At 39.0% G+C, this 24,479-nt stretch overlaps 3 protein-coding genes across 3 annotated transcripts; 1 reads left to right on the top strand and 2 right to left on the bottom strand.

The window, feature by feature from the left end:
• Window positions 1-1,574: 1,574 nt before the first annotated feature.
• Window positions 1,575-14,344, bottom strand: prr14 (proline rich 14). Its single transcript, XM_034893390.1, has 10 exons — window positions 14,327-14,344; window positions 12,694-12,727; window positions 11,281-11,443; window positions 11,134-11,196; window positions 10,508-10,548; window positions 7,106-10,033; window positions 6,867-7,008; window positions 6,280-6,389; window positions 5,382-5,450; window positions 1,575-3,489 (listed from the first exon to the last, which is right to left on the bottom strand). The coding sequence occupies exons 3-10, from the start codon at window positions 11,281-11,283 to the stop codon at window positions 3,198-3,200; spliced, it is 3,648 nt and encodes a 1,215-aa protein (XP_034749281.1). The 5' UTR covers window positions 11,284-11,443; window positions 12,694-12,727; window positions 14,327-14,344; the 3' UTR covers window positions 1,575-3,197.
• A 1,042-nt stretch (window positions 14,345-15,386) lies between these two features.
• cd2bp2 (CD2 (cytoplasmic tail) binding protein 2) lies at window positions 15,387-20,313 on the bottom strand. Its single transcript, XM_034893446.1, has 7 exons — window positions 20,142-20,313; window positions 19,814-19,892; window positions 18,368-18,500; window positions 17,535-17,692; window positions 16,859-17,453; window positions 16,689-16,774; window positions 15,387-15,685 (listed from the first exon to the last, which is right to left on the bottom strand). The coding sequence occupies exons 2-7, from the start codon at window positions 19,886-19,888 to the stop codon at window positions 15,575-15,577; spliced, it is 1,158 nt and encodes a 385-aa protein (XP_034749337.1). The 5' UTR covers window positions 19,889-19,892; window positions 20,142-20,313; the 3' UTR covers window positions 15,387-15,574.
• A 296-nt stretch (window positions 20,314-20,609) lies between these two features.
• On the top strand, window positions 20,610-24,223 carry zgc:153733 (uncharacterized protein LOC556313 homolog). The gene is made up of 4 exons (XM_034895061.1): window positions 20,610-21,189; window positions 22,253-22,341; window positions 22,452-22,755; window positions 23,114-24,223. The coding sequence occupies exons 2-4, from the start codon at window positions 22,261-22,263 to the stop codon at window positions 23,521-23,523; spliced, it is 795 nt and encodes a 264-aa protein (XP_034750952.1). The 5' UTR covers window positions 20,610-21,189; window positions 22,253-22,260; the 3' UTR covers window positions 23,524-24,223.
• Window positions 24,224-24,479: the final 256 nt, after the last annotated feature.

Raw genomic sequence — 24,479 nt, 5'->3', positions numbered from 1 at the left:
ATATTCTGAAAAGAAAATACACAATATTCTTACAGACTATGGTCATTTAAGTATACACATATATAATTAACTAAACATTTACCCAAGCAAGGCTGGACCTTACACAAAGGGTGAAACCAGTTCCATTCATGTCCCTTTATCTTGAAAAACAAACAATTCTATTCAGTTGTGAACAAAGACCATAAAGCAGGCCACTCAGACATATCCTAAAATTGTCCTTTGTACATCACTCACTCAAAATGATGGTTTTACTTATAATGAAATTACTCTTTCTTGAACATGTTTTTGTGTTTTGCAGAAATGTCTACATCACATCAAACACGTATAATTGTGGATGAAGATATCCCACTGAATACCATCCCAGGGTCAGGCGACGCACAAAATAATCAATTAACAAGACAGGGTGCTGCCTCCTGCTGTGGGGACAAAAACCACAGAAGACTTGCCATCTGCAGCATTATCTGTGGGATCTCCTGCATTGGAATCAAGGCTCTGATAAATTCAGTCAAGGTAATTTATTGTCTGGGTCTTGTTTCACAAATTCCACATTCCTGCTGGTTGCTCTGTGCTGTTCTGTGGTGAGAAATTACCCCAGGCCTTCTTTAACAGCTCAAAAGACATTTTAACACTATTTCATCACCTTGATACTTGATGTTTTTTCTAGAAATTGTTTATGAACAGGATTTTAAACTGATTACGTGTTTCGGAAGTTGCCACAGAAAATATCACATTATTTCTGTTTGAAGTGTCAGAGACCCCAGGTGTCAAACATGGTTAAATACAATGGATTTTCATTGTTTTGCATCTGCTATTTGCGTTAATGGGTCTTTTTGCACAGTACTTCATCCCAAACCACATTCAATATATGGGATAACATACTGTACATTTCTTTGTCTGTCAATAAGATTTTGGCATATATATATCTCACATAACATATTAAACATAAAACACTGTAAGGACACCAAATAAGGACATATGTCATGGTCATTTCAGTCTTGTGTTACTCAAATCAAAAGTGAAAGTTAAATTTGTGACAGAAAGGTTGACAGAGATTTAGCAGTTTTTTTAAATCCCAAATCTAGACTAAATTATACACTACAGTATTGCACTTTATCAGTTTGTACATGTATAGCTTTTTCCAATTTAAAATATTGCCTTGTCTTAACATCAACAGGCTGAGACAACGACAGATCCAGAGAAAGCTGCAACGTTTTCAAGACGGGCCAAGAAATTTGGAATTATCTCCATTGTTACTTGGGTTGCCATTCTGGCTTTAACACCCATACTGATGGCACTGATCTCGTATCTCTTCACTCTGCAAGACTGATCAACTTTAATAAACCTCTACAGAGGACAACCGAAGCAGTGACTCGGATGTTTATGGGGACAGACAGCGGACAGTACAAAGCTGCTCATAAACTACTAAAAGCCATAAAGGTGTGAAGAATATGGCTGTAGTGTGCTGGGAAAAAATTGATTGCTTTCCACTTTTCTACTTAACCATTTCTAATGGTTTTACAAAAGGAACAACCACTCAAGAAAACTGTATCAAAAACGTTACAACATTTACATGTTTTTTATATGCCGTAATATTTATTTAACAATATATGAACATGTGGACATTTAAAATCCAAACCATAAAAAAATCCAGCATTAACTATTGTTTGAAACATGACACATTATATACTGAAGATTAGAATCGTCATTCCCAAGTAATGACCCAATCCTTAATACTGTTGCACCTTAAATGCTTTAGAATCTAACACTCATTTTTAGGTACTGTGTATACTTGAGATACTACAAAGCTAATAAATTACCAAAAATCCAGACGGTAGCAACTTAATCAAAGATTGGGTCTCTACTGGAAAAATATTGGCAAGGCAGTGATCATGGCAATGCTTCATCAGAACTAGATCCTGTTTGTGTTGCTGACGTATTTTAGCACTATTACATTGTTACCGTATTAGCTTTACTAACGTCAAACGTATCAATATGTCGTACTTTTATACAATCATATAAAAATGATGCCATTTCATAATAAAATGACAAAAAGTTTGTGCTCGGAGTTGTTTGAATGATCTTGACACACCCTCATAACAACGGCCACAATTACAAATACGCCTAAAAAACACCTATTTAAATAGAAAGTCTTAAAGTTAAGGCAACCTCATTAAAATGTGGCCAAAAAGAAAAATAGATACATTAGGCAGTTTACCAAGAAGTTACAGTTGCAATACAAATATAGATACCACAAAACAATTCAGAGAGAAGTAGTGGTAATTAAAAGCCAACCACCAGTAGCATCTGGACACCTCCACTCTGGATTAAACATGCTCTTTGGAGTGCCGTATTGTTTCCAACTTATATTTTATACAACAAAAACTTCTTTACACCATAACTTTATAAACACAAATAACTGAATTGAGTACTGAGTTGAGTAAAATGATTAACGTGTGCTGCTCGCAGACACACTTGACTGTACATATTCATTCATGGACTGAAACTTGGTTGTAAAATTGGTTGCAGCGAATACAAGTCTCTTGCAGGCATGTTTAGATTATATTACAGCCTTCAAGAAAAAAAATACCTACTTTTATGGATTGACTCACTGCTGCAAGGTCATGACTATTCATATTATTCACGTAATAAAATGCTATCTTTCAATAGTGACAGCGCACAAAAGTCACTGTAACAAAATGGCATTATCACTCACCTAAGGAGGTTGTGCGGAATTGTAACTCTCTGGGTAAGGCTGAGATTAACTGAAAATGTTACGATACTGTACAAGTGTGTAAATCAAGGCTGTCAAGACGGTTTCACTTACCGCAGATGGAAAGCGACTGGGGGGGGGGGAATGGACGGCAGCCGTTTGAGTGCAGTAATGACATATAAAGCGATTTACTGTGTAGAATGGATTTACAGTGACCACTATGTTTATGGCCAACGTCTATGAACCAATACACTTCTGGTGCTATGATGTATTGTTCTTCATAGCACCAGACTAAAAAAATCTAGTGATTGTAATTTTTCAATAATAACCACAACAATCATACACAGATTGTGCGAACACATTAAGAGCTGGAAAACTCACATGTGAATCTTCATTATTATATAGTGGACATTCCTACATAGAAATGATTTTGTGCTGTGCGTTTTTTTTTTTTAATGGCTGCCAAAAAATCTCCTCGCAGCATGTGTCAACTGTCTTTCTGATCGTGTATCAACCACAAATTCAGCTGATCGAGCTTGGCACAGAGAAGTGAGTCCACATCCTGCACGCTGAGGGACGGCTCGTCTTTAGGGAAGCCACCTCGTCTTGTCCTGGAAGATGAAATACCTGCCTTTCCAACACCAACAAGTGGCCTCTTTGGTCTTCTGGCCTCGCCAGCATCTAGGAACTCCAAAAATCGCTTGAAACGCCTCTGGCCAAAACAGGACTCCGAGCCATTCCGGCGATTGAGAGGCACCTCGAAGATGGTCTCCAGCCGGCTGAAACCAGTAACAAGTTCTTATCAATAAGCAAGTTCAGAAAGTTAAGGGAGTATAACAAGTCTTTACTTAGAAATAATTACGTTAGTATAGAAACCCAAATAGCAGCGGATGCAGTTGATTTAAGTAGCAGCATGATCATTCCTCTGGTGCCACCCTCAGGTCCAACTTTGCTCCCTGCCTCCATGTTGCAGAATAATTCTCAGTTTTGAGTATGATGCATGTTCACACCAAAATAAAAAGTCCACTGTACTCTAGGGGTGACCCTGAACAGTGGAATATTCCAACAAGACATCATGACTTTGCGTCAATTTACACACCCGCTTTCTAAAGCCAAGTGGTGTGTTACCTGTACGCGTTGTGAGCTATCTGCGTGTATGTCTATGCTGTATACAGCCGACGTAAACATACACACCCCTTGACATGTTGCCACTTGTGCTATCGCGAGAAAAAAATCGACTGCTGAGTTTGGGAAACATGACGCGGTTGGTTTAGGAAAATAAGAACGGGGTTGGCTTTAGTTAAAAAATAAAATAAATAAAAAACGACAGTTGACTTTTGGAAACATGACACGCAGGAAACACAATCATGGTCTCCTGGGTGAAGGTCCAGAGTTTTACCCATCCTCCCTACGTGGATTTTTGCTCCTTTCATACTACTCGCTATGCCGTAAATTCACACGCAATCGCAAGATAATGTGAGTCAATGGAGGCCAAACGGCATTGATAAACACGCTAAAAAGAGAGTATGCATCTTGATAACACGCCAATAATGGCATACAAATTGGCGCGTCATACATACGCCATTTCATGAGATCAGTCTGATTATTCTATGCTCCAATCGAAGGAGCCTGACTCGACTGCCAGTCTCACAGTCAAATCTTTTCAGAGACGTACAGCCCATCCCAGATCAAAGATTTGCGACAAGACAAGTTGATGCTTGCAGCTATTTGGAATGCTCGGTCTGCAGATTTCACATAGAACTAGCAGTTTCCTTCCAATAAGTTAATATACAAACAATTGTGATATAAATAACATATTGCTGCAAATTTGTAAAAAAGGGAAAAGACACAACAACCGTTGGTCATGTATCGTGGAAACTGTCAATTATCCATGACCCACGGTTGTCGTGTGGTCACATGATTAGACGATAAGCAGGACTTAATTCCAATTAGACTATGAAAATTCTTCTGAGACAACCCTAAAACACTATTACAATGCACTTTTAAAAGACAACAAATAACTTCTTATTTGTTATCTTTGTTTGTGAAGTTCAAATGATAGTGTCTTTCTTAAGTCAAAATTCGATGACAATTTTTCCTTGTTAATTTTGTTGATTGTTGTTTTTAACATGTTTTGTACTAAATGCAAAAACAGTACACTATAAATATATGTAGAATGGATTCGGGACACAACATGTGCCTCCATTTTTCCACCCAGCCAAAAGTTTTGTTATCTGGTGAGTAATGAGCGTTTCAGCATCACAGGGTTGCAGGTGTGAGCTGTAGAGTTCCTCTGAGACCCGACTATAACGTGTCTAGAGCAAGGCTTCCCCCAAGCCCCTACTACTGTGTAGTCAACCCATTTGCATCTTGTTATTTAAAAAGAAAACACATATATTTTTTAAATGTCTGACTCATTATTTTAAAAACAACAAATGGCTCTGTATGTTACAGATTTGACTCTGCAACCCCGTATGTCCAGAAACACAGGATTGAGCTATATGCATAAAGTTGGTTTTATTGTTCCAAAGTCTAACGGAATGGGGGTGAAGCTGCAATTTACATCTTCTTACCGTATTTGACTTGTTTACCTTCAAGAAATACTTATTGTGTGTGTTTATATCCATCATTTAACATTGATTTATAGTCAATATTACAACGTTGACCTTACCTTTCAGGGGGTTTGCTGAAATTCTTATTGGTGTAAATTTCTTCCAAACTAAACTCCTTCTTTTTCAGCCTGTGGTGTAACACAAGGGGGGGGGGGGGGGGGGGGGGGGGGGGGGGGGGGGGGGGGGGGGGGGACAGTGTTGCAAAAGGTCTGATTATTGATCAGAGAGTTTTTAAATAGACAACCAACATGTATCGACACTGACACAAATTCACTGTTAATGACAGGGCAGAGTGTAACCCTAATTTAAAACGCAGAGTGACTCCCGCATGACTATTTAACAGTCCTGCATGCATTTGGCTTTGCTGTGAATGATCAAACATGATCATCATCAATATATATATAAAAAAATAATCACAACAGACGTTCTTTTACTTAAAGGCTGCATCTATAAAGACCTTACTGACCTTTGCATTTGACCCAGTGTTTGGTAATCAGCCAGCCAGGTTGTTTAAGATTTCCCTTTGGACTTGCTGTGTGTTACTAGTCACAATCCAGATAAATACTACTTTTTCTTTTTGAGGTCAACAATGAGTCGCATAAAACAGTGAGCGAATAAGAACTTTGATAAGTTATAAGTGCATAAACCAATGCAGCATATTCAGTGATTGTAGAGCAACTTAATTAAGCATATATTAAAAGCCCTCTTGGTGGAAAAAAAAAAGAAAAAAGTCTGAAGCATTGAGTTGATGAGTATTTTTAAATGCTTTCAGCTAAACACCCATGAATTAACACTCCTAATTGCTGAGCCAGCTCCATTCGCTGATAAAAAGCAGTAAGGTGCACTTTAAAAGTACCAAAAGTGAGTATGTGGACCTTTGAAATGAGATTTATTTATCACACATACCGTTCCCGAGGACTAGAGTGAACTTCCGGTCTCATGTACTTGAGTATTTACCTGATGGGTTTGGGCAGGCCCATGGGTGTCAGGTTGTTCTGAGGTTTGGGTAAAGTTTTCCGAATTCTAATAGACGACACCTTTCCTCGTTCCTCATGCTTTTGCACAACCTGTGATGATGAAGAAGAGGATTAAGGAAACAAGTTATTCTGAAAGTGCTGCGACAATCCCTTTCCTTAATCTATGATCAATAACCACTAGAGTCAAACCTAATTTATATTGATGCTGTGCAAGGATAATTAAAAACAGCTCTAATTCAAAGGCACCACAAACTACCTAAAACTGTTTCAACCAAAAATTATTATACCTTTATGAAGGAATAATTTATTGCATGGCATGTTGAACTACATTAATATTATCTATTATTACCTTATAAACTGTCAATAGAGTGTAAATCCAGATGGAAGAAATGTACAAGTCATAAACAAATGACAAATGCCAGCGTTAAGTCATATTGAAACTTATGATCATTGTATAATCAACTGTCTAAACATGTAAAGGGATTCAATATAAAAGTATGCATGATAACAATGTGTTATACACCGATAGTACAATATGTCATTACACTTGTGTACAACAATGTATACCTTGATTTCCGAATCAGACAAAGCCTTTTCTTCTCTCAACCCTACATCTTCAAACTCCTGACTGGATGAGCTTGTGTCCTCGCCGTCATCCTCCTCTTCACTCTGTTGCCTTCTCTCAATCTCACACTGGAACGAACTCCCACTGCAAACAAGTCAAGAGTTCATCTCAGCACTGGGATAAAATATTTGAGAATCAAAGCCACAATAAGACTTTTTATAGAATTTACAAAGCGTGTTACCTAATGCTATAGTCCAACGCAGCATTAGAAGACTCGGTTCTTTGGAGGAATATTGGAGGGTGTACGGAAGAAGACGGGCTGGGAGAAGAACCGTGAGTGGAAGTGCTGGGGCTGGCAGCAGATCCTCTGCTTTCAACTTTCTTAGAAAGGAAAGCCAGGGGGCTTGAGAGGAAACAAGACGCGAGAGCTGAGAGGGAAGCGCTGGGAGAAAGTGCAAAACTACGAGACAGGTGTTGGGTGGCTCTGTCATACGGGAGCGATCTTCTGGATGGATACACCTCCTTACGGAGGCAGAGAGGGGCGATCTCCCTCTCCACTTCTACACTACAGACCGTGTGTCGACGAGCCCGCAGCAAAGATTTGTGGGAATGATGGACAGGAGTGTGGGAAAACTGGTGCTGATGTGATGTGTGGATACTGCTGTGATGGGGTGAATGCAAAGAAGAAATCCAAAGTGTGTCGTGGGGACGAAAGCAGGGGATCTCTGGGCAAGAGTAGCTGCGCAACAGGCGTCTTGATAAGCCATTTCCTTTTGAGCGTGAACTTGCTTCAGCCAGGTTTGCATCGTCCATAGTGATAGAGTTTGTCACTTCTCCACCTTTATGTGACCTACCATGCAAAATTCTGCATTTCCTCCTTTGGTTATCTGATCTCCTTGGCTTTATGTTAATCTTTCTTGTACTAGACCTTAGTTGAGATTCATTAATGCGGCTGTGGGTACTGGCTTGAGTGTCAGTGGAAAATACCTCATCAGCCCCATAAGCAGAACTTTTTTCTTTCCCATCAATGACATGCTCAACATCTTTATCCAATAGTAGAAAACAGGCTACATTAGTTTGGGAGGGTGAAGGAACAGGTTGCTGGTTACCTTCAAAAGGTGTCATTTCAAAATACACAGGGTCCATTGAGATTGTACCTTTGCCTTCTTTAGGCTGGTTTTCTTTGGTTATCACATGAAGGTTATGGGAAAATTGCTTTGCTGAAGCAGATGATTTAACAGCACTTCCGATACCCTTTTTGGGTCTCTTAGACGGCTGATTGGGTTCCTTTTTAGAGCTATCCTCTTTTTGAATTTGCTGGGAAGTATCTACATCTGCGAGCGTGAGTTCAAGTGGCTCCATTAATAGTGCTGATGAGGTAGCTACCAAAGTGCTGTCCGATAGTGCAGTTGAACTCGCTTGGTTTGGCGATTTCCGTTTTCGTGGTTTTGTGTTGACATTCCTGTACTCGCTTGTGCTCTGGAGCTTCTTTAGGCCAGGACGGACAAGGACTTCTGATAACGGTTCCTGGACAGCTTGTTTTGTTGCCACGGTGGTTGCCAGATCCCCACTGTTTGATCCATCAATGTGTACATCAGGTTTACCAAGACCGGTTCTGGTCTTCATTCTTTTGCAAGAACCACTGGGCTGCTTCACCCTGCTGCTGCCCTTTCGGTTGTTCTCTGACACACCGCTGCTTTTATCCAGTGAGCAAACCAACATCACAACGGTGGAACTTTCGGTCGGTGTGTTTAACGCGGTTTCATTCATTGCAGCAAGCATATCTTGTCCACCTTTTCCTTTCCTATTTGCTCTTGTTGAAACAGACGGTCTTTTTTGAGCAGGCTTCAGCGTTTCTTCGTTAACTCCAATGGTATTTGTCGACACAACTTCCTTTCTCGGTGGTCTCAATAGGCCACTTTCTGAACCCACATCTAATAACTCTTGCATTTTTTTAATCTTTGTACATGTATCTGCTGTCAATCTCTTCCTCTTCACAAAGTTTTGGGAATGGCAGTCAAGTTTCAGGCCCCTCTTTGCTTTCCCAAGACCGGCAGCTGAAGGATTTAGCCGACACTCCAGCTGCAGAGTGTCTAAAGTAGGATCAAGTGTTCTTCTAATAGCAATGTCATTTAAGTTTTTCTGGTGGCTATGGCAAAGCAGACTTTCCATTTCCCTGCAATCAACTTTACCAACCAGCTGAGGACCATCAGAGTCAAGCTGACAGACCGAGGAGGATAATGACAGCGTTGTGTCAATATCACTTGAGTCAGCTCGGTTTGATTTGTCTAGAGTCATGTGAGAAACCTGTCCATCATTAACCTGAGACTCTTCCTTTTTGACTTCGGATATTAAAGTCTTAGAGGTAATATTCCTTACTCTAGATCCATTTTCTGTACATTTCCTAGTTAGTGGTTTCAGCCGGACCATCAGTTCGCAGTTCTCGTCCTCCTTAGCACATGACATCTTTAACTTGGATTCATGTGAGGCACTTACATTGACAGAGGGCTGTAACAGCATGGAGGACCCAATAACGGACCCAACAGATCCGGAAACTTCCTCAGAATCAATGCAGGGTAAGGGAGTGCATTGCAGATGCACAGAATCAGGTGAGTTTTTTTCCTTTTGAGTTATTTCACATTGCCCTGCATGTTCAGAGCTGAGCGTTGGCAACTCCACCTCAGAGGATACTTTTTTTGAATATTTAAGAGCAAGAGTTTTTGCATTTCTTGCACCTTTAACTGTACCGAGCCTCTGCTGATTAGCTTCAGCCTCCCGACTTCCATTCTCACTTTGTGCTTCTGAATGAAACACATCACTTGGCTCTGAGTGTTCAACATCAAATGTTCCATCGGCCTGTAGCTCACACTCATCCAGGTTTTCTGGATGGTCCAAGGATGGTGGTGGACTATTAGCTCTGAAGAGTTTAACAGGAGTCATGACAATCTCCGTGAAACTGGCCATCTTTGACTTGAATGACTGAAACAAGGGGCCGATCACCCATCCCTTCGTTGGAGTTGCATTTTGTCCATCAGAAAATCCGCCGCATTTATCCATGTCAGATTTAGTGGTGTCAAGATTCTGTCTGGTATCATCAGCAAACTGCTCAACTACATTTTCTGCAGCAGAGCCATTTGGTAGCTTTCGTGGGCTTATCTGGTCCTTTTCACTGAAGGAACAACAGAAAAGGAAAATTAGACTTTCAAAACACAAACCACAAGGCAGACACTGTGTCATTATGTAAAACAAAATAAAACAAAAACAATGCCTACATAGGACTTTCTTGTGAAAGCATCAGATCTTGTTTCTGTTATTCTACCACTCACTAGTTTTCTTAATAAAAACATGCTTACAACATCTATGTCCCTTTTTCCACTGGCCTACTATTGTAGGTCATAGGGAAAGCTACTTGAACCATGCCTGCATCACAGACTGACCACAGTTACTCTCAGACAAACTGATTCAAATACACTGTATAACCGTTTTTTTTAAACCTTCTAGAATAATCCAATTCAAATGTGCACATGCCTAAAAAGAATGTTTGTGGGCAGTTTAACCAGATAAATAGAAATTTAAGTAAACTATTCCCACTGAATGATTATCAGTCATACACAAGCTGAGAAGAATTTGCTCCAACACTTACTTATTATGGCGCTCCGCTGCAAAACTAATATCAAAGCCGTCCTGCAAATTAAATACATAAACAGTTGTTTTAAGAAAATTAAGCAGTGCTGCTCATACAACCAACAAGAAAACCAAATTGATCAAAAGCACTTTACAAATACATTTATAACAAAAATAGAATTTTATTGCCCTAACTTAACATTTGAAAAAAGGTTGAGTTTTGGTCAAAACTGAGGGAGTTTGTTAACCACAACAGCCACTTTACTCGATTAACTATTCAGTTATTGTGCCAATTCTGAAACACTGGTACTGGTTTACCTCTACAGTTCTTCACAACAAAAGAAGACAGGGGGAGATATGCATTGCATTCTATTGTGTTTATGGGACATATTAAGACACTGGATTGCTTGTCTGCATCAAATGCAGCAGACCGTGAAAGAGGATTAAAACTCCAATGTTGACATACAGTGTAGTTGTACAGCACACCACCCACGCACAAACAGCTTAGAAACAACAAAAGCTTAATTACATGAAAAGTACCATCACTGGAATTCGACAGGCTGTAAGACACAGATTAAGAGACCAACAGAGACACAGAGAGGGTTGAGTGCAAGAACATCTAGTGCAAGAAAAGATGTGACTGACCTTTTGTTTCTCATGTATATGTGTACCTTCAACTCTTGACAGCTTGGCTTGTGACACTTGTACCTACAAATCAGAGAGATGCATGAGCTTTTTTTCGTTTTGTTACTGAAGTATATCTGAAGAAGATTTTTTGAGGTCATCTCCTACCATGTTTGCACTCTCCCTTTGTCTCTTTGTGGGGGACAGATTTTGTGTGGATGGTTCGTGAGCCGCTCCGTTGTCTGTATTCCTCTGCTTTTTAGGAGTTTGTGCTCTGATCTCTTGAATGTGGCCACACTTTCTGTGTCCAGATATTCCATCATTGGCACAGCTGTGAATGTTTAAAAAAATAAAAAATTATTTTGTTTCATTGAGAAACAAAACAGCACAGTGAATCGGTATTAGGGATGTCCCAATCCCGTTCCCTTAAACGGACATCTGCTGATACATATTCAAATAACAGGTGTATTCTTTATGAACTAACTCATCCAAATACTAAAAGCTTATGAATCAAAAATATAAAGATGAGCAGCTGAAATTATTGATGGAATATGGATAAAAGTTTAACCGGGAGAATGCAAATCCTGAAACTGACATGACGCAAATAGCTAGAGAGAGGATGTATCACTCTGTCGAAGTTCTTGGGACTACCATAACACTCCGTACACTTTTGGTTGCCTAACTTATAACACATTTTAGTGCAACATATCAAGCATAAATATAATAATGGTGATAACTTAATGTGCTTAAATGTGATCATTTCCAGCCAACTGTGAACCGATGATAAACTTTCTGAGAATGTCTTTCACATCTTTGGTGCAAACAGCAGGGACCAGATCCACTTAAACATTTACGATCATTTTTCTTCACCTGAGGTGGGACTGTCAATACCCATATTCAAGCTTTCAAACATCCACCTGCTGTTAGACCACCTTATTTCAAAATAAATAGTACAGGCTTTCTGCTATTCTGGTGAAATAGCATGTGCTGCTCATCTCTAATGGTAACTGGAAACATTTGGGGGAAAAAAAAGGTAGTCCTTTGTAATCGGATGCTGAGACCACATCTTAATCTGGACACTGCATAACAGTTTCATACCAGAAATATTCCAATTGAGAAAATGCATTTGCCTAATATCAGCACTGATGAAAATGATCGAAACATCAGATACTGATATTACCATAGCACGTAATCCTAGTGTTTGTAAGTCCTACATCGATAAATCCATTAAGGCCAAAGTGTCAAAAAGCAAGGAGGGGAAATACACTTATAGCAAAAGAAAGCAAAAGGTGCCGGGACAACTATACCTGGGAGTGACGGAGGAAATGGGGAGGAAAGGTGGTGGAGGTTCAAGGTGGGGAGGTGCACTACAGAAACTGTTTGCGGGAATAGCATCTTCATCCATTGGACAAACTATCTGAGGGAGCGAGTCAGAGGGATAGGTCAACATCCCTTGCTTTCTCGTTCTCTCCTTGTCTGTCCGTCTCTGTAAATAACAACCGAAAAACAAAGAAACATGCGGGGTATCATATCAGTATGAAAGCACTAAAAAATACGTCTTAAAAAGGAAGCTTCACTTACGTCTTTGATCTCTTGGATGGGATGATATTATATTCTGAAATGAAGAATAGGAACATCTTATAATATTTTCCTATTTGATTGATTTTTCTCAGTATATAAAACATTAAATAGTGAAAATGGCCTAGTCTGGCTATCACCAAACCAAGCCAAACTCAATAGATTTGAGATTGAGCGTTGGTCTGGGGAGTCTGCTCTGTATCTTCACAGTGAAGTAGCGATGTATCACTGCGGTATGGCGGTTAACCGCAAGTAATAAAGCTTAGAAACATTTAATAACAACCCAACACACACACAAAATAAATCCCCTATACGTGTGTGGAGTGTCCATAACTACACGTGTGCAAGGCTGAAATGAAGAGCAACTTTTTTTCTTCAGAATCCCTTAAACATATGATAGAAGACAGTCAATTACGATAACTAAACGACGATTATTATATTTCATTTGACACGACAAATGCACTCCTGTAACTTTCACCATCAAAAAAAATATTATCCGAAAGAAAAAAAGAATGCGTCGATGACGGTGATGATGTCATCGCCGCGGAAGTGTCACGTCACCGCGGTGATACGGTTATTGGTACAGCCCTAGTTTGATTATCTGTGACTCTTAAAAGAACAACAGAGATATACAGTGATATAATGTTATGTAACATAATGAAGGAAAAAAGACAGACTAGACTACGTTAAGATTTAAAGATATAGTTAGCAAGTGGACAAGAGAAGTATAGCAGATATCTTGACCTATATTAGATTAACACACAGGCACAGTCAACCTGTTGGAGATAACTGTATAACTGTATCAATAAACGTTGCATTACCTTGTTAAATGTTCAACACGTTTTCCTCAACCACTGTAATTGTAATAAGGAATTAAATGTATGGTACCAATGTAGTGGAGTTTATTGGATATTGTGCAAATGTTGGTTTTAATCAGAATTTAGGATTGAAACGGTAATGTAAATCTAGGAATGTCCTTTATATTCAATGTCACAGCAACAATTACGTTTGTGGAAACTTCACAAAATACAGTCGTTTTGAATTTGAGTTCTCTTTCTTTGTCGGTCTTTGTCGTAGGCAACTGGCACATCTTACTAACGGGAGTCCACTTGCACTTACAGTTCGTTAGCGAAAGGTTGGATACATCTAGATTAATAACCTTGCTAACCAAGCTAATGCAAATAAACTAGACAGCTAATTAAACAGAAATGCATTACAGGGAATGTTTTTAATCAAATGGAAGCTACGGTTCGATTAAAAACTGAGCGAGGTCTAAATGCTGGAATGGAAACTCTCGTATTCCAACTTGTATATGGGAGCTAACGTAAGTGAACATTGGTCAACGTTATCCTATGTTATGGATCGAAATGTAAACTATAATAAAAAACAGTGAGAATTAAACACTTTAGCCACATCTGAGTGAAGCTTTATACTTCATCAACACTGCATGACTGTTTGGCTGACGCCGATATTCACACAGTGTGCAATATACAGTTTCAGAACCGGGGAATAGCCGTAGCCGGGAGCTGTCATTTCTCCTTACGCTCAAGTGCTTTCTGTGGGCTAACTAGACAAATAATGATCTTCTTGTTTATTTGCATAGTTATTAATGCTACATCACAGTAATCACACTTACCAGAATCGCTTAGCTGTACCGCAAATTACTATTCCGACATGCAGGACGGCGCCCTACAGCTACTCCCTCAAATGTATCCGATTTACGACAACCAGACAGACGGATCATCCAATCAGAGCAGAGTGTTGTTTTCCGCCCGGAAAGCCTTGTTGAAATCTGACCAATTAGAGAAAACTTTGAAACGTCGTAGGTGGAGGGCCGCCAATTAGAGAGCGAAGACAAATGTCTTCTTTTATGTCCTCGGGTAACCTAGTATCTTTAGACACAGTACTTTAATAAGCGTAAGCGATGACTCATAGTTAATTTAACATTAATTAAGCGCAACTCAGACACAATTAAATTATCGCCAGTGAAAACGTAAAGATTTGTCACATTGAACTGCTTATTATTTTCTATTGTTTGGTCTGACTGAGCAAAAATAAAGATGTTAACAAAATATGCTAGATCACAAGGCTTTCATTAACAGTCTGGAAAACAAAAAATATTCTATTTACTATAAATACAAAGAAAGGCAGCACATTCTCACATCTGACAACCTCAAACCATCACTGGGCATTTTTAGCTTGAAGGTGACTTTAATACAAATTAATTTTATTTTGATCCACATTGTTCTGCCAAAATTCACTTGTCTTGTCACTTCCGACAATAAAAACTGATTTTGCATTCTCAGATTTTAAAGAATATAAACAATTTGGCTCAATATTTAAAAAAATGTTACCTTCCAAGTATATATAATTTTACAGTACAAAGGGACTTGGGACTATATCGGGTGGAAACACAGCCTAAGAACTGTCCCAAGTTAATATCTGCCTAGGAAATCGTTAAGTCTTACTTTGCATTGCTATTTGCAACATAGTATTCCATTCACTATGCTAAGCTAACTAGGGGCGGCGCTGCCGGTGTTGCACCAAACTAAAACAATGCATGCACTGAGACAAAATATCCGTTGGCCCACCTATTTACAGCTAGGGGAGACTATTTTCAACAAACGGTGGCGCGTTCCTTTAAAATAAAACCACAATGGGATTTGGTACTAAGTAAAAAAATAAGAAGAAACAAATGGCTGATAGCAACACCACATACATCTGTTATTTATTTTAAAACAATTTACAGAAAACAAAAGCCCCTGTTAAAATGATACATTTGCCAGCAAAGCCCTGGATGAAAAGATTGAAGAAAGATGGAGGGCAAAACATGACTGCTGAGAGTGATCGTGACGGTTGTGATTCATTTACGGCTGGACATAAATCATGTAAACAGCTCAAAGTCGAGTCTCTTTGAGTTGTAGAACTGAGCTCCATCCTGGTCGACCCTTTTGCAGTAAACACCAGTGCTGAAATAGCCTTCATCGACCCAACCCTGCAAAACAGACAATAAGAAGATTAAATCCCACCAGGCCAGATTGAGGTTAAAGGTAGAACCAGCCTGCAGCCTGATAATCTTCTAAACATAACGGGATCTACTTCTAAATTCGCACTAGTGTACAGGAGAAAAACTGAAAAAAATGGGTAAAATGCCTTAATAAAGTTGCTATTTAATTTATCAGTATTAGTGCAAGTAACATGAACGATCATTATACTTTAATATAGACATACATTTCTATTATAATGATGAGCATAACAAACCTGAACTGTGTCCCGACTTTATACTTGAAAACATCACAAATAGAAAAGTCTTTTAAGAATGTACACCTTTCTATATTTTAGTTTTAAGCCCTTGTTAAAATTATAACCTACAATTCTCTACTATTATTTTTTACTATTGCAATTTTCTCTTTCTTTATCATTTGTTTGATTGAGCTTATAAGCAGGGTGCCAATTCCATACTACATATTGCAACACATTTTAAAATTGCCCCAATCAATTAAACACAAGGATACACACAAGTACACACACTAAAATTGCTTCGTTTTTGACTGTGCTGTTCTTGCAAATTCTTGGTTTGGTGCGTATGTGGATGTAGTAATTATTATCATCATCATCATCATCATCATCATCATCATCATCGCAATCTGGTATGGACCACATTAACTGCACTGAGGCCAGCATAAAGTGGTCTTGGAAATTTAAACACATACTTGATTTTTCTGGTCCAGTTTTACTGGCCTTGTCACCCCATCATCACCCTGACTGCTACCACCAAGTTGGATTGGATCATTGTTAACACATGCTTACAAAACCAGAATGTCAAAACAAAAGCAAAGAGGTGGAGTTGAGGTCCTTGCCTAATTTGTTCCACATTTTGCCATTTATATCCATTATATCAAAAGAAAACCATGCATTACCAGTTGTACAATATATCTCAAACTAAAAAAGTGCTTTTGTTGAAGAACTTGTGATTTTAAGTTGATGGAAGAGAATACCTGCATCTGCTGACTGGTGAAAGGGCCGAAAACCTCTGAATCATCCTTATTTTCCCATTTGTACTCCCACATGACTTCTTCACTCACTGAGAAGAAGACAAAAACTGGATTAAACAAAACAAGATATTTTAGTACAGGAAGGGAAATGTATACAAGGAACACTAAGCAACCTGTTTCGTCGTCGTCTTCTCTCTCTGATCTGCCTGTGTGGGTCTCGTCAAATTTATCTGCGAACATGTCAAGTTCATCTTCTTCTTCATCACTATCACCACCGGGTTTCTTTCCCACAGCTGGTCGCTTGCTTTTCATGCTCTTCATCATATAGGCCAATTTTTCATATGTTTGCTGATATATCTCAAACATCCCAGATCCAACCAATCTGTCAGCTAGTGCGGTGAGCCTGTCAAGCTTTTCTGTATCCCTTTTGGTCTCCTCCGTGGGTTCACTCTGTTCCCTCAGCTTCCCCTTCTTCCTTCCTCCAAGGCCTCCTAGCCGACGGAGCGCTTTGGCAACTGTCTCCCCCGGTAGCAACAGTTCGATCACAGCTTCAGTGAGCTGGTGCTGTGTGTAGGATGCCAGCGGGTCCTCTGCAGGCTCCATCTCCTCGTCCTCCTCTTCTTCTTCTTCTTCATTGTTTTTTCCGCCTGCCTGCTTCTCTTCTCTCTGTTTCTCTTCCTCAGCCTCATCCTCATCCCCAGCTCTGCGTTTCCGTTTGGCTCCAAGACCTTTCTTCTTTTGTTTGTAAGGTTGCTCTTTTATTCTCACCTAGAAGAAGTAACGTATATTATTGCACAGTCCTTGAAAGGTTTTTAGACATGAAGCAAAAGTCCCTTAAAATACAATTACCCAGTCAATGTTGTCAAGCCAGTTGTCTCTAATCTGTTCTTCCTTTTTGACGAAATAGTTTCCCTCGGAGTCAAAGTATCCTTCCTGCATCTCCTCATCCAGGTTGAAGGGTGTAATAGAAACGCCTTCATCATAGTCGATGGTGGCTCCCTCTTGGCCTGAAAACGTAGTTGGCATTGTCTCAGGTGACATGATTACTTACACTTCATTTTTAGACAGACACACTATCCGGCCACACTCAAGGCATTTGTATGTAGCAGAAGTGGACAAAAGAATTTCAGTGTCAAAGAATTCAGCCTCTTGTTAAGAGATTGCTTCCTTAACACAAAACAAAGTGTATGTGCCCTTTTGTATGTTCAATAGGTGTATATGTGACGTGATATATAGGGCTGGGCAATATATTGATTTTGGATTAATATCGCAGTATGAGACTAGAATATTGTCTTAGATTTTGGATATATCGTAATATGGTACGTGTTCCTGATTTCCTGGTTTTACAGGCTGCATTACAGAAAAGTGATGTCATTTTCTAAACTTATCAGACTGTTGTAGCTGTTCTATTATTAACCTTTACTCACTAAGTCATTAAATCATTTCTGGAGAATATTTATCAAAAATCTCATTGTGTAAATAACATTTGTTTTAAAGCACAAATATTCAACCATAAAATGTTGTCGCAATATCAACATTGAGGTATTTTGTCAAGATTATCGTGATGTTTGATTTTGTCTATATCGCCCAGCCCTCGTAATATGTCATATCAAAGTAAGCAAGACCAGCTCTCTGCCCTCTATCACTTCACAGTTACAGTTCAAATAATAAACAAGACATACCCTCCACATCATCATTGGCCAGAATATCATATTTGCTGCTGCTTTTCGTTTCTTCCCCTTCATCCTCTTCATCGCTGTCGAGGGAATGTTTGCCCTTAAACCTGGAGCCTGGGCCACTCACAACCTCACAAACCTGGTTCAGCAGTAGATGAAAGAAAAGAAAAATACAACATATAACATTATATAAAATTAAAAATAATACAAGTAGGCATCCCTTTTCTTACTAGTTTTAGTCAGTTATTTCCATGTCCTGACAACATTGTCATTGATTTAGCTGACAAACTCGTTTGAGAGAATTTCACTTACATGACATTCCACTGGAATTCTGTGCAATTTCATACAATGCAATATTTAACATTTAACCATTTAATTTCATTACTGTGCAATATTTATTTATTATTTAGTACATAATAATTTAATTTCATTACAGTGCAATATTTAATACTCAGGACTATATTTTTGCATAATGTGTATACAAAACTATTTTATATATGTAAATAGATGCTCTCAGGACTGTGCATCAGGTCCCCCCTCTTTTTTTTCTTCTGCAGTACCTATACTTTATATTTTTATTTTTCGTGTCGACACTGTAAAGGGGTTGCTTCAATCTTGTTGCACAAGTACTGCACTTGTGTATAATGACAACCAAGATTTTCTATTCTATTCAATCAAGCAGAGTTTAAGAAGTAGCAGGTGTAATTGTGCAATAGGTTCAGTCTCCGATGGACCAATGGAAATCCAGTGATGACTTGGGTGTTTGTTATTGTTTTATAAAAGGTATTTCTTCACATGTGACCACTTAGTTGTTAAATGATGTGGTTGCAGTGGTGAAATGTAACCAAGTCAACTAAATCGGAGGTACTTGTACTTTAGTATTCCCAATGAATTCTACTTTATAGTGTTACTCCACTACATCTCAGTTGGAAATATTGTCCTTTTTACTCCACTACATTTGTCTGACAGCTTTAGTTGATTTTTGAGTTACAATTTGTCTAACCTTTCCTGCCTGGGGAAAACCATGCCTCACCAGATTTGGTGTTTTTACTAATGGAAATAAGGATGAAGTGTTCCTTCTTGTTTTGAGAAAATGATCCTACTTCTTAAGCTGATTAAACTTTTGAAACCTCTTAGGTCAGTTGGAAAGTGCATCGTCACAAAGCTGAAACCATACGATCTTATAGAATGTAATACATTGTTGTAAATTAAACTACCCTTCAAAGGAGTTAGCATTAGCACAACCTTAAACATCTTCAGCAGTAAATGCACCATAAACTGCACCATACTTTTCGTTTTCATTTTGCTGATAATTCTGAAATACTTGCAGGGTTTGAATGCAGGACGTTTACTTGTGCTGGTATGTTCGGAGTACTTCTTCAATCAATGATTGTATCCTATCCTATCTCTGGAGCTCTTACTGACTAACCAGGGATCTAAAATTGATGTTACCTTTTTGTTTGGGAGGTCTTCATCCAGCTCTAAAACCCCGTCCCCGTCCTCAAATGTTACTTTTCTCTTCGGCATGGTGCTACAGAAGGCGAGACAATGACTCTTTTATTCCTCACTATAGTGAGTGGCTTTATAACACTTTTACCGACTAGATTTTTGTAACGTCGTGAATACGAGCGGTTACCACAGAGCTCATGTTAGCTTCGTTGCTACAAATGTTAGCCAACAACAACGCATGCAAAACACATAATGCAGTTATCACAGTCCAAACTCTAGTTAGAGGTAAGGTTGCATGTAGTTAACTGATACAGTGCGACCTGTATATTACCTTGGTGTGAAAAGTATACAAACAAGGCGAAAAGAGATTAAATTTAGCTGAGAAATGTTTCAAAACTTGACTAAAATCATTCAAACGACGTTCGTTTTCGTTTCTTCTTCGCTTGTTTTCCCTCTAGTTTCTTTGACTGACTGACAAACAATAACACGGCGCATTACCGCCGCCCCCTGGTGAGGAGCGTAGAAAGGATTTTACAGACGATATGTTCGAATCACATTGAACCGCAGTGTTCTCCACAGCACTTGATTCAGACTGGGTGGAGACATGCTGCGCAGTATAAAAAGACCATGTAAATCTCTTCACCTTGGACTCTTTTAGATTATGAATCCCTTGAGGATAAAAAAGATGAGTGTGTATCCAAAATAGATTCGAGAACAAGAAAAAGAAATGTAGCAATAAGTCATGTAATTTGTTTAAATACTGTAGCCTACATACAAAACTTTTTTTTTGATTTAGAGATTAATAAAGAGAGACAGATTTTGGCATGAATGTCATACACGAGTTATATCTGAAAAGAAGCTGTAGCCTACATCCCCCTGAGGAATCAACCACCTAAAGGACATGTGCAATACACACCAGAGATTAAACTAAAAGTCATCTGAAGAAAAAAAAAAGTAACACAAATGCAGAAGTGAGCGAGCCAAGTCAAATACATCGACCCTTGAACTCCACTTAAGCATCATGTGTCTCACTTCCAGGTAGCAGTTCTCATCAGTGACTACTTGGTCCAGCTGATCCGCCAGCTCAGGGCAGACGCAAGCAGAGAGGAGAGAGAATATAATATGTCAGGATTGTGTTACCAGGAAGTGGGTCGAGTTATTTATATTTCAACACTCGTCCTCTTGTACCCGAGGGAGAACCAGTGGTAGTAACCTGAAACAATATATATTCAAACATTGTCTGGTTCTGGATGCATCAAACAATTGGCTTCATGTTTGGGAACTCTAAGAACCAAGGAGAAGAGATCTGCATATGTAAATAATGTGGAGACCGTGTGGAAGGGTAAAGTAACCCTGTGAGGGACTCAACATTGGCAGAGGTAAGTCTGAGTCACAGTTTTTTTATTCTGCCACTGCTGTCTGAGTCACTGTGCAAGTGAATTATATGGAAGACGGACAAGACATGTTTCATTGGTATTACCTTGACTTTAGTACTGTTATTCCCATTATAACTAATAAATACGTATTATTTGACTGTATCTATTAATTCAGTACATGCGAAGTAACAGTGTGGTCCTGGTTTTTAGTTCACTGGGTATAACTGACAGCTGCTTTTAAACCTCAAGTGCATCCTCCTAATAATAATAGTAAAGATCTACTGAATTGAACTTAACAGGAAAAAAAAAATATTTGTGATTCCAATCAATGTTTTGCTGAAGAAAAAGCCTGGATTAATGCATTTCTGATATATGTTCCAGTCTACATTTCACACAGTTTGCAGTATAAATACCCCATGGAGAATAAAGTTTCCATATCTTTTACTCAAGTATGTTTTAATGACAACATATTCCATCATAAGTATACCAAGAAGTGCAGAAGTAATACAATACAAGCCTTATAAATGTACTTTAAGGATCAAAAGCAAAAGTACTGCTGAAAAGTGGCCTCTGTCTAATGCAGCAATACAAAAGAAGTATTCCTGTTGTTGTAGCCGGTCAATATGGGGCCAGTTTTTCTTCTTCACATACACTTTCCAGCCATTCTAATCCTAGGGTCGCAAGACAAACCTAAAGGGACACATCTCTTTCATTTTGTTTTGTTTATTTCACACGTCATCATTGTATCTTCAAACACAATTTCAGGAGGATCAAACGCAGGCCGCATGAACTGGGGAACCCCAAATATTAAAAGCTTTTTGGAGGGGGCCCAATAACTTTGGAACTCAAAACAAATCATACACATCTGAAACATGACAAGTCGCCTCAAATAAAAAGTGTGAGGATAATTGGAGGATATTAAAGAGCTACTGAAATGAGCTTAATAGAAACGTGATTGTGGTTTGTAGTTACAGTAAAATTACGTCTATTTCTGGAATATGTTCTACAGCTACATTTAATGCCGTTTTTAGTATTTTAATTTCTTAATGTAAATACCCTTGTTCAGGTTTTGGGATGAAGCTCCATGAGAAGATTTTGACCCATTACCTTTCATGCACCTCTCCTGTAGATAAAGAGGGATATCTCTACAAAAAGGTTGGGATAAACATTAAACACACAACATGAAATGACTGAATCTTGAGTACTCATTTTCATATGTCAGCAAATGCAATAATTCTGCTTTCCTTTGACATTTTTATTTATAGAAAGAGAGAAATGCGACCTACCAGCGGCGGTGGTTTGTCCTGAAGGCAAACCTGCTTTTCTACCAGGATCGCCCAGCTGACCGACACCTGCTGGGTGTCATTGTGCTGGAAGGGTGTGCGGTCCGGCGCTCGGAGCCTGATGGACAGTTTGCCTTTTCCCTGGTGTTTGAAGGGCCAGGACTCAAAACCTACAGATTTGCAGCAGTGGATGGTCTGACTCAAGAGAGCTGGGTTAAAGCTTTGCTCTCAGCCAGCCACTGTTACCTCTCCCTGCTGGTGAGAGACTTGGGGAGGCAGTACGAAGGTGTGTTGTGTGGTGTGGCCCTGTTCTCAGGTAGCCTGTAAACTGAAGTTCATGTTTTTTTTGTACGTTTTTTTCTTGTCTTTTCTAAGCTATTATTTAAGGCAGTTTCTGGTGAAATAAAATGAGAAAATCACTGACATCATATCTGTCCAGATAAAGCCAGCAAGCTTAGCACATAACCCCCTTCTTTTTGCATAAACAAGAGTGGTATCAATCTTCTAATTCTGCCAGAAAATAAAAGGAATTTTCCCATATTGCCAAACGTTTCCTCTGCAAAAGGTGCTATATGCATAATGTCTCTATAATTCAATATTATTTGTAACCTATGTTTTCACAATTTCCTGTTTTCCATCCGCAGAAGCTAAACAGCAACAAGGCTCTGGTGAATCCCGTTCGAACTCCTCTGTCAGTGCTCTCAAGCAGTCCACCCCCAACTTCCTCTCTCCTGTGCAGGGGCCAACAGCAGTGGTCCGGGTGGGGAGAAGCTTCAGTGCTGGGACCGTTTTACAGGCACCATCAATACCCACTAAAGTGGTGGCAAAAAAGTCCCCGAAACTGTGGCCCAGGAGAAATGCTCATGTCACACCACTTAATGGACCGGCACCTTTGTATGGGGAATGGCCTTTAGTGGATTTTGATCCACTTGAGGACTTCAGCAAACTTCATGATTATTATGGCCAGGAAGTGAAGAAAGTCAGAGAGGAATGGCTGAGGAGTCGACGAGCAGAAGAGGAACACAGTGATGGAAATCTTATCGACCTGGGGTGACCATTTAAGAGGAAGTGAGATGGAGTGTTTCATGTTAAAAAGGAACTGAACCTGAAGTGTCTAACTATATTTAAGAACAAAGAGTTTGAGGCCCAGACACCTTTACATGTGCTAAATGTTCCTCTATTTCATTTGAGTTTAAATCCTTTAGTAGATTTGTTTTGAAGAAAACTATAATTTTCCAGAGCCAAACGTCCTTAAAGTGTCCATGGGATGCAACAAAGAACAAGCATTGTCTGCACATCTGCACCTTTTAGACACAAAGCCGTGCGTCAATAGGTGTATTTCACAGCATTTTGACTAACATTACTGATATTATTGTCCACATTTTATTCAAGTGTCTAATTAAGCCATGACAGTGTGACAGTGAGCCGGCGACACACAAGAACAGGACCCTAAAACTGAAGCAGCTGAATTAAATTCAACTACCATTGTTCTAGTGATAGTTACACATAAAAAAAGCTCATTCCTTATTTGTTTGCTCCCTTCTAATTGCAACCTACCCAGTGGCCACTAAGCAGTTCTGAAGTGCTGCAATTATTAAGTTCATCTGTGGCATAAAAAAAACTTAAGGAAGCAGTATTAAGCAAAGATTACATATTGTTCAACTTGCATGAAAAAAATTAATTGATCTGTAGCCCTATGATACAAACTCAAACATGACTTTCATATACTAGTTCAGATCATAAAGGTTTAAAACAAACATGTTTTTTACTGGAAGAATTACAAGCCCACTTTAAAAGGTCCTCCATGAAAAGGCAGCTCTGTCCTTGTTTGTTCTGCTAACCTGCTGTTAATTGCATTGAATATGTTCCTGTACAGTCCCCTGAGCAGTTTGGTGTTCAGATGGCAGAGAAAGGTGGTTTGATGCAGTATTATTATTACAAAAAGTATTATATTTCTTTCAATGCATGAAAAATAAAATTGGTCTGTTGAGTTCTGTTTAATAATCAATT

This window comes from Etheostoma cragini, chromosome 15 (genome assembly GCF_013103735.1).
Source record: "Etheostoma cragini isolate CJK2018 chromosome 15, CSU_Ecrag_1.0, whole genome shotgun sequence".
In the NCBI taxonomy this organism is placed as follows: Eukaryota; Metazoa; Chordata; class Actinopteri; order Perciformes; family Percidae; genus Etheostoma; species Etheostoma cragini.
Note: the sequence above shows the minus strand (reverse complement) of the source record. Positions and strands in the feature narration are given on the sequence as shown.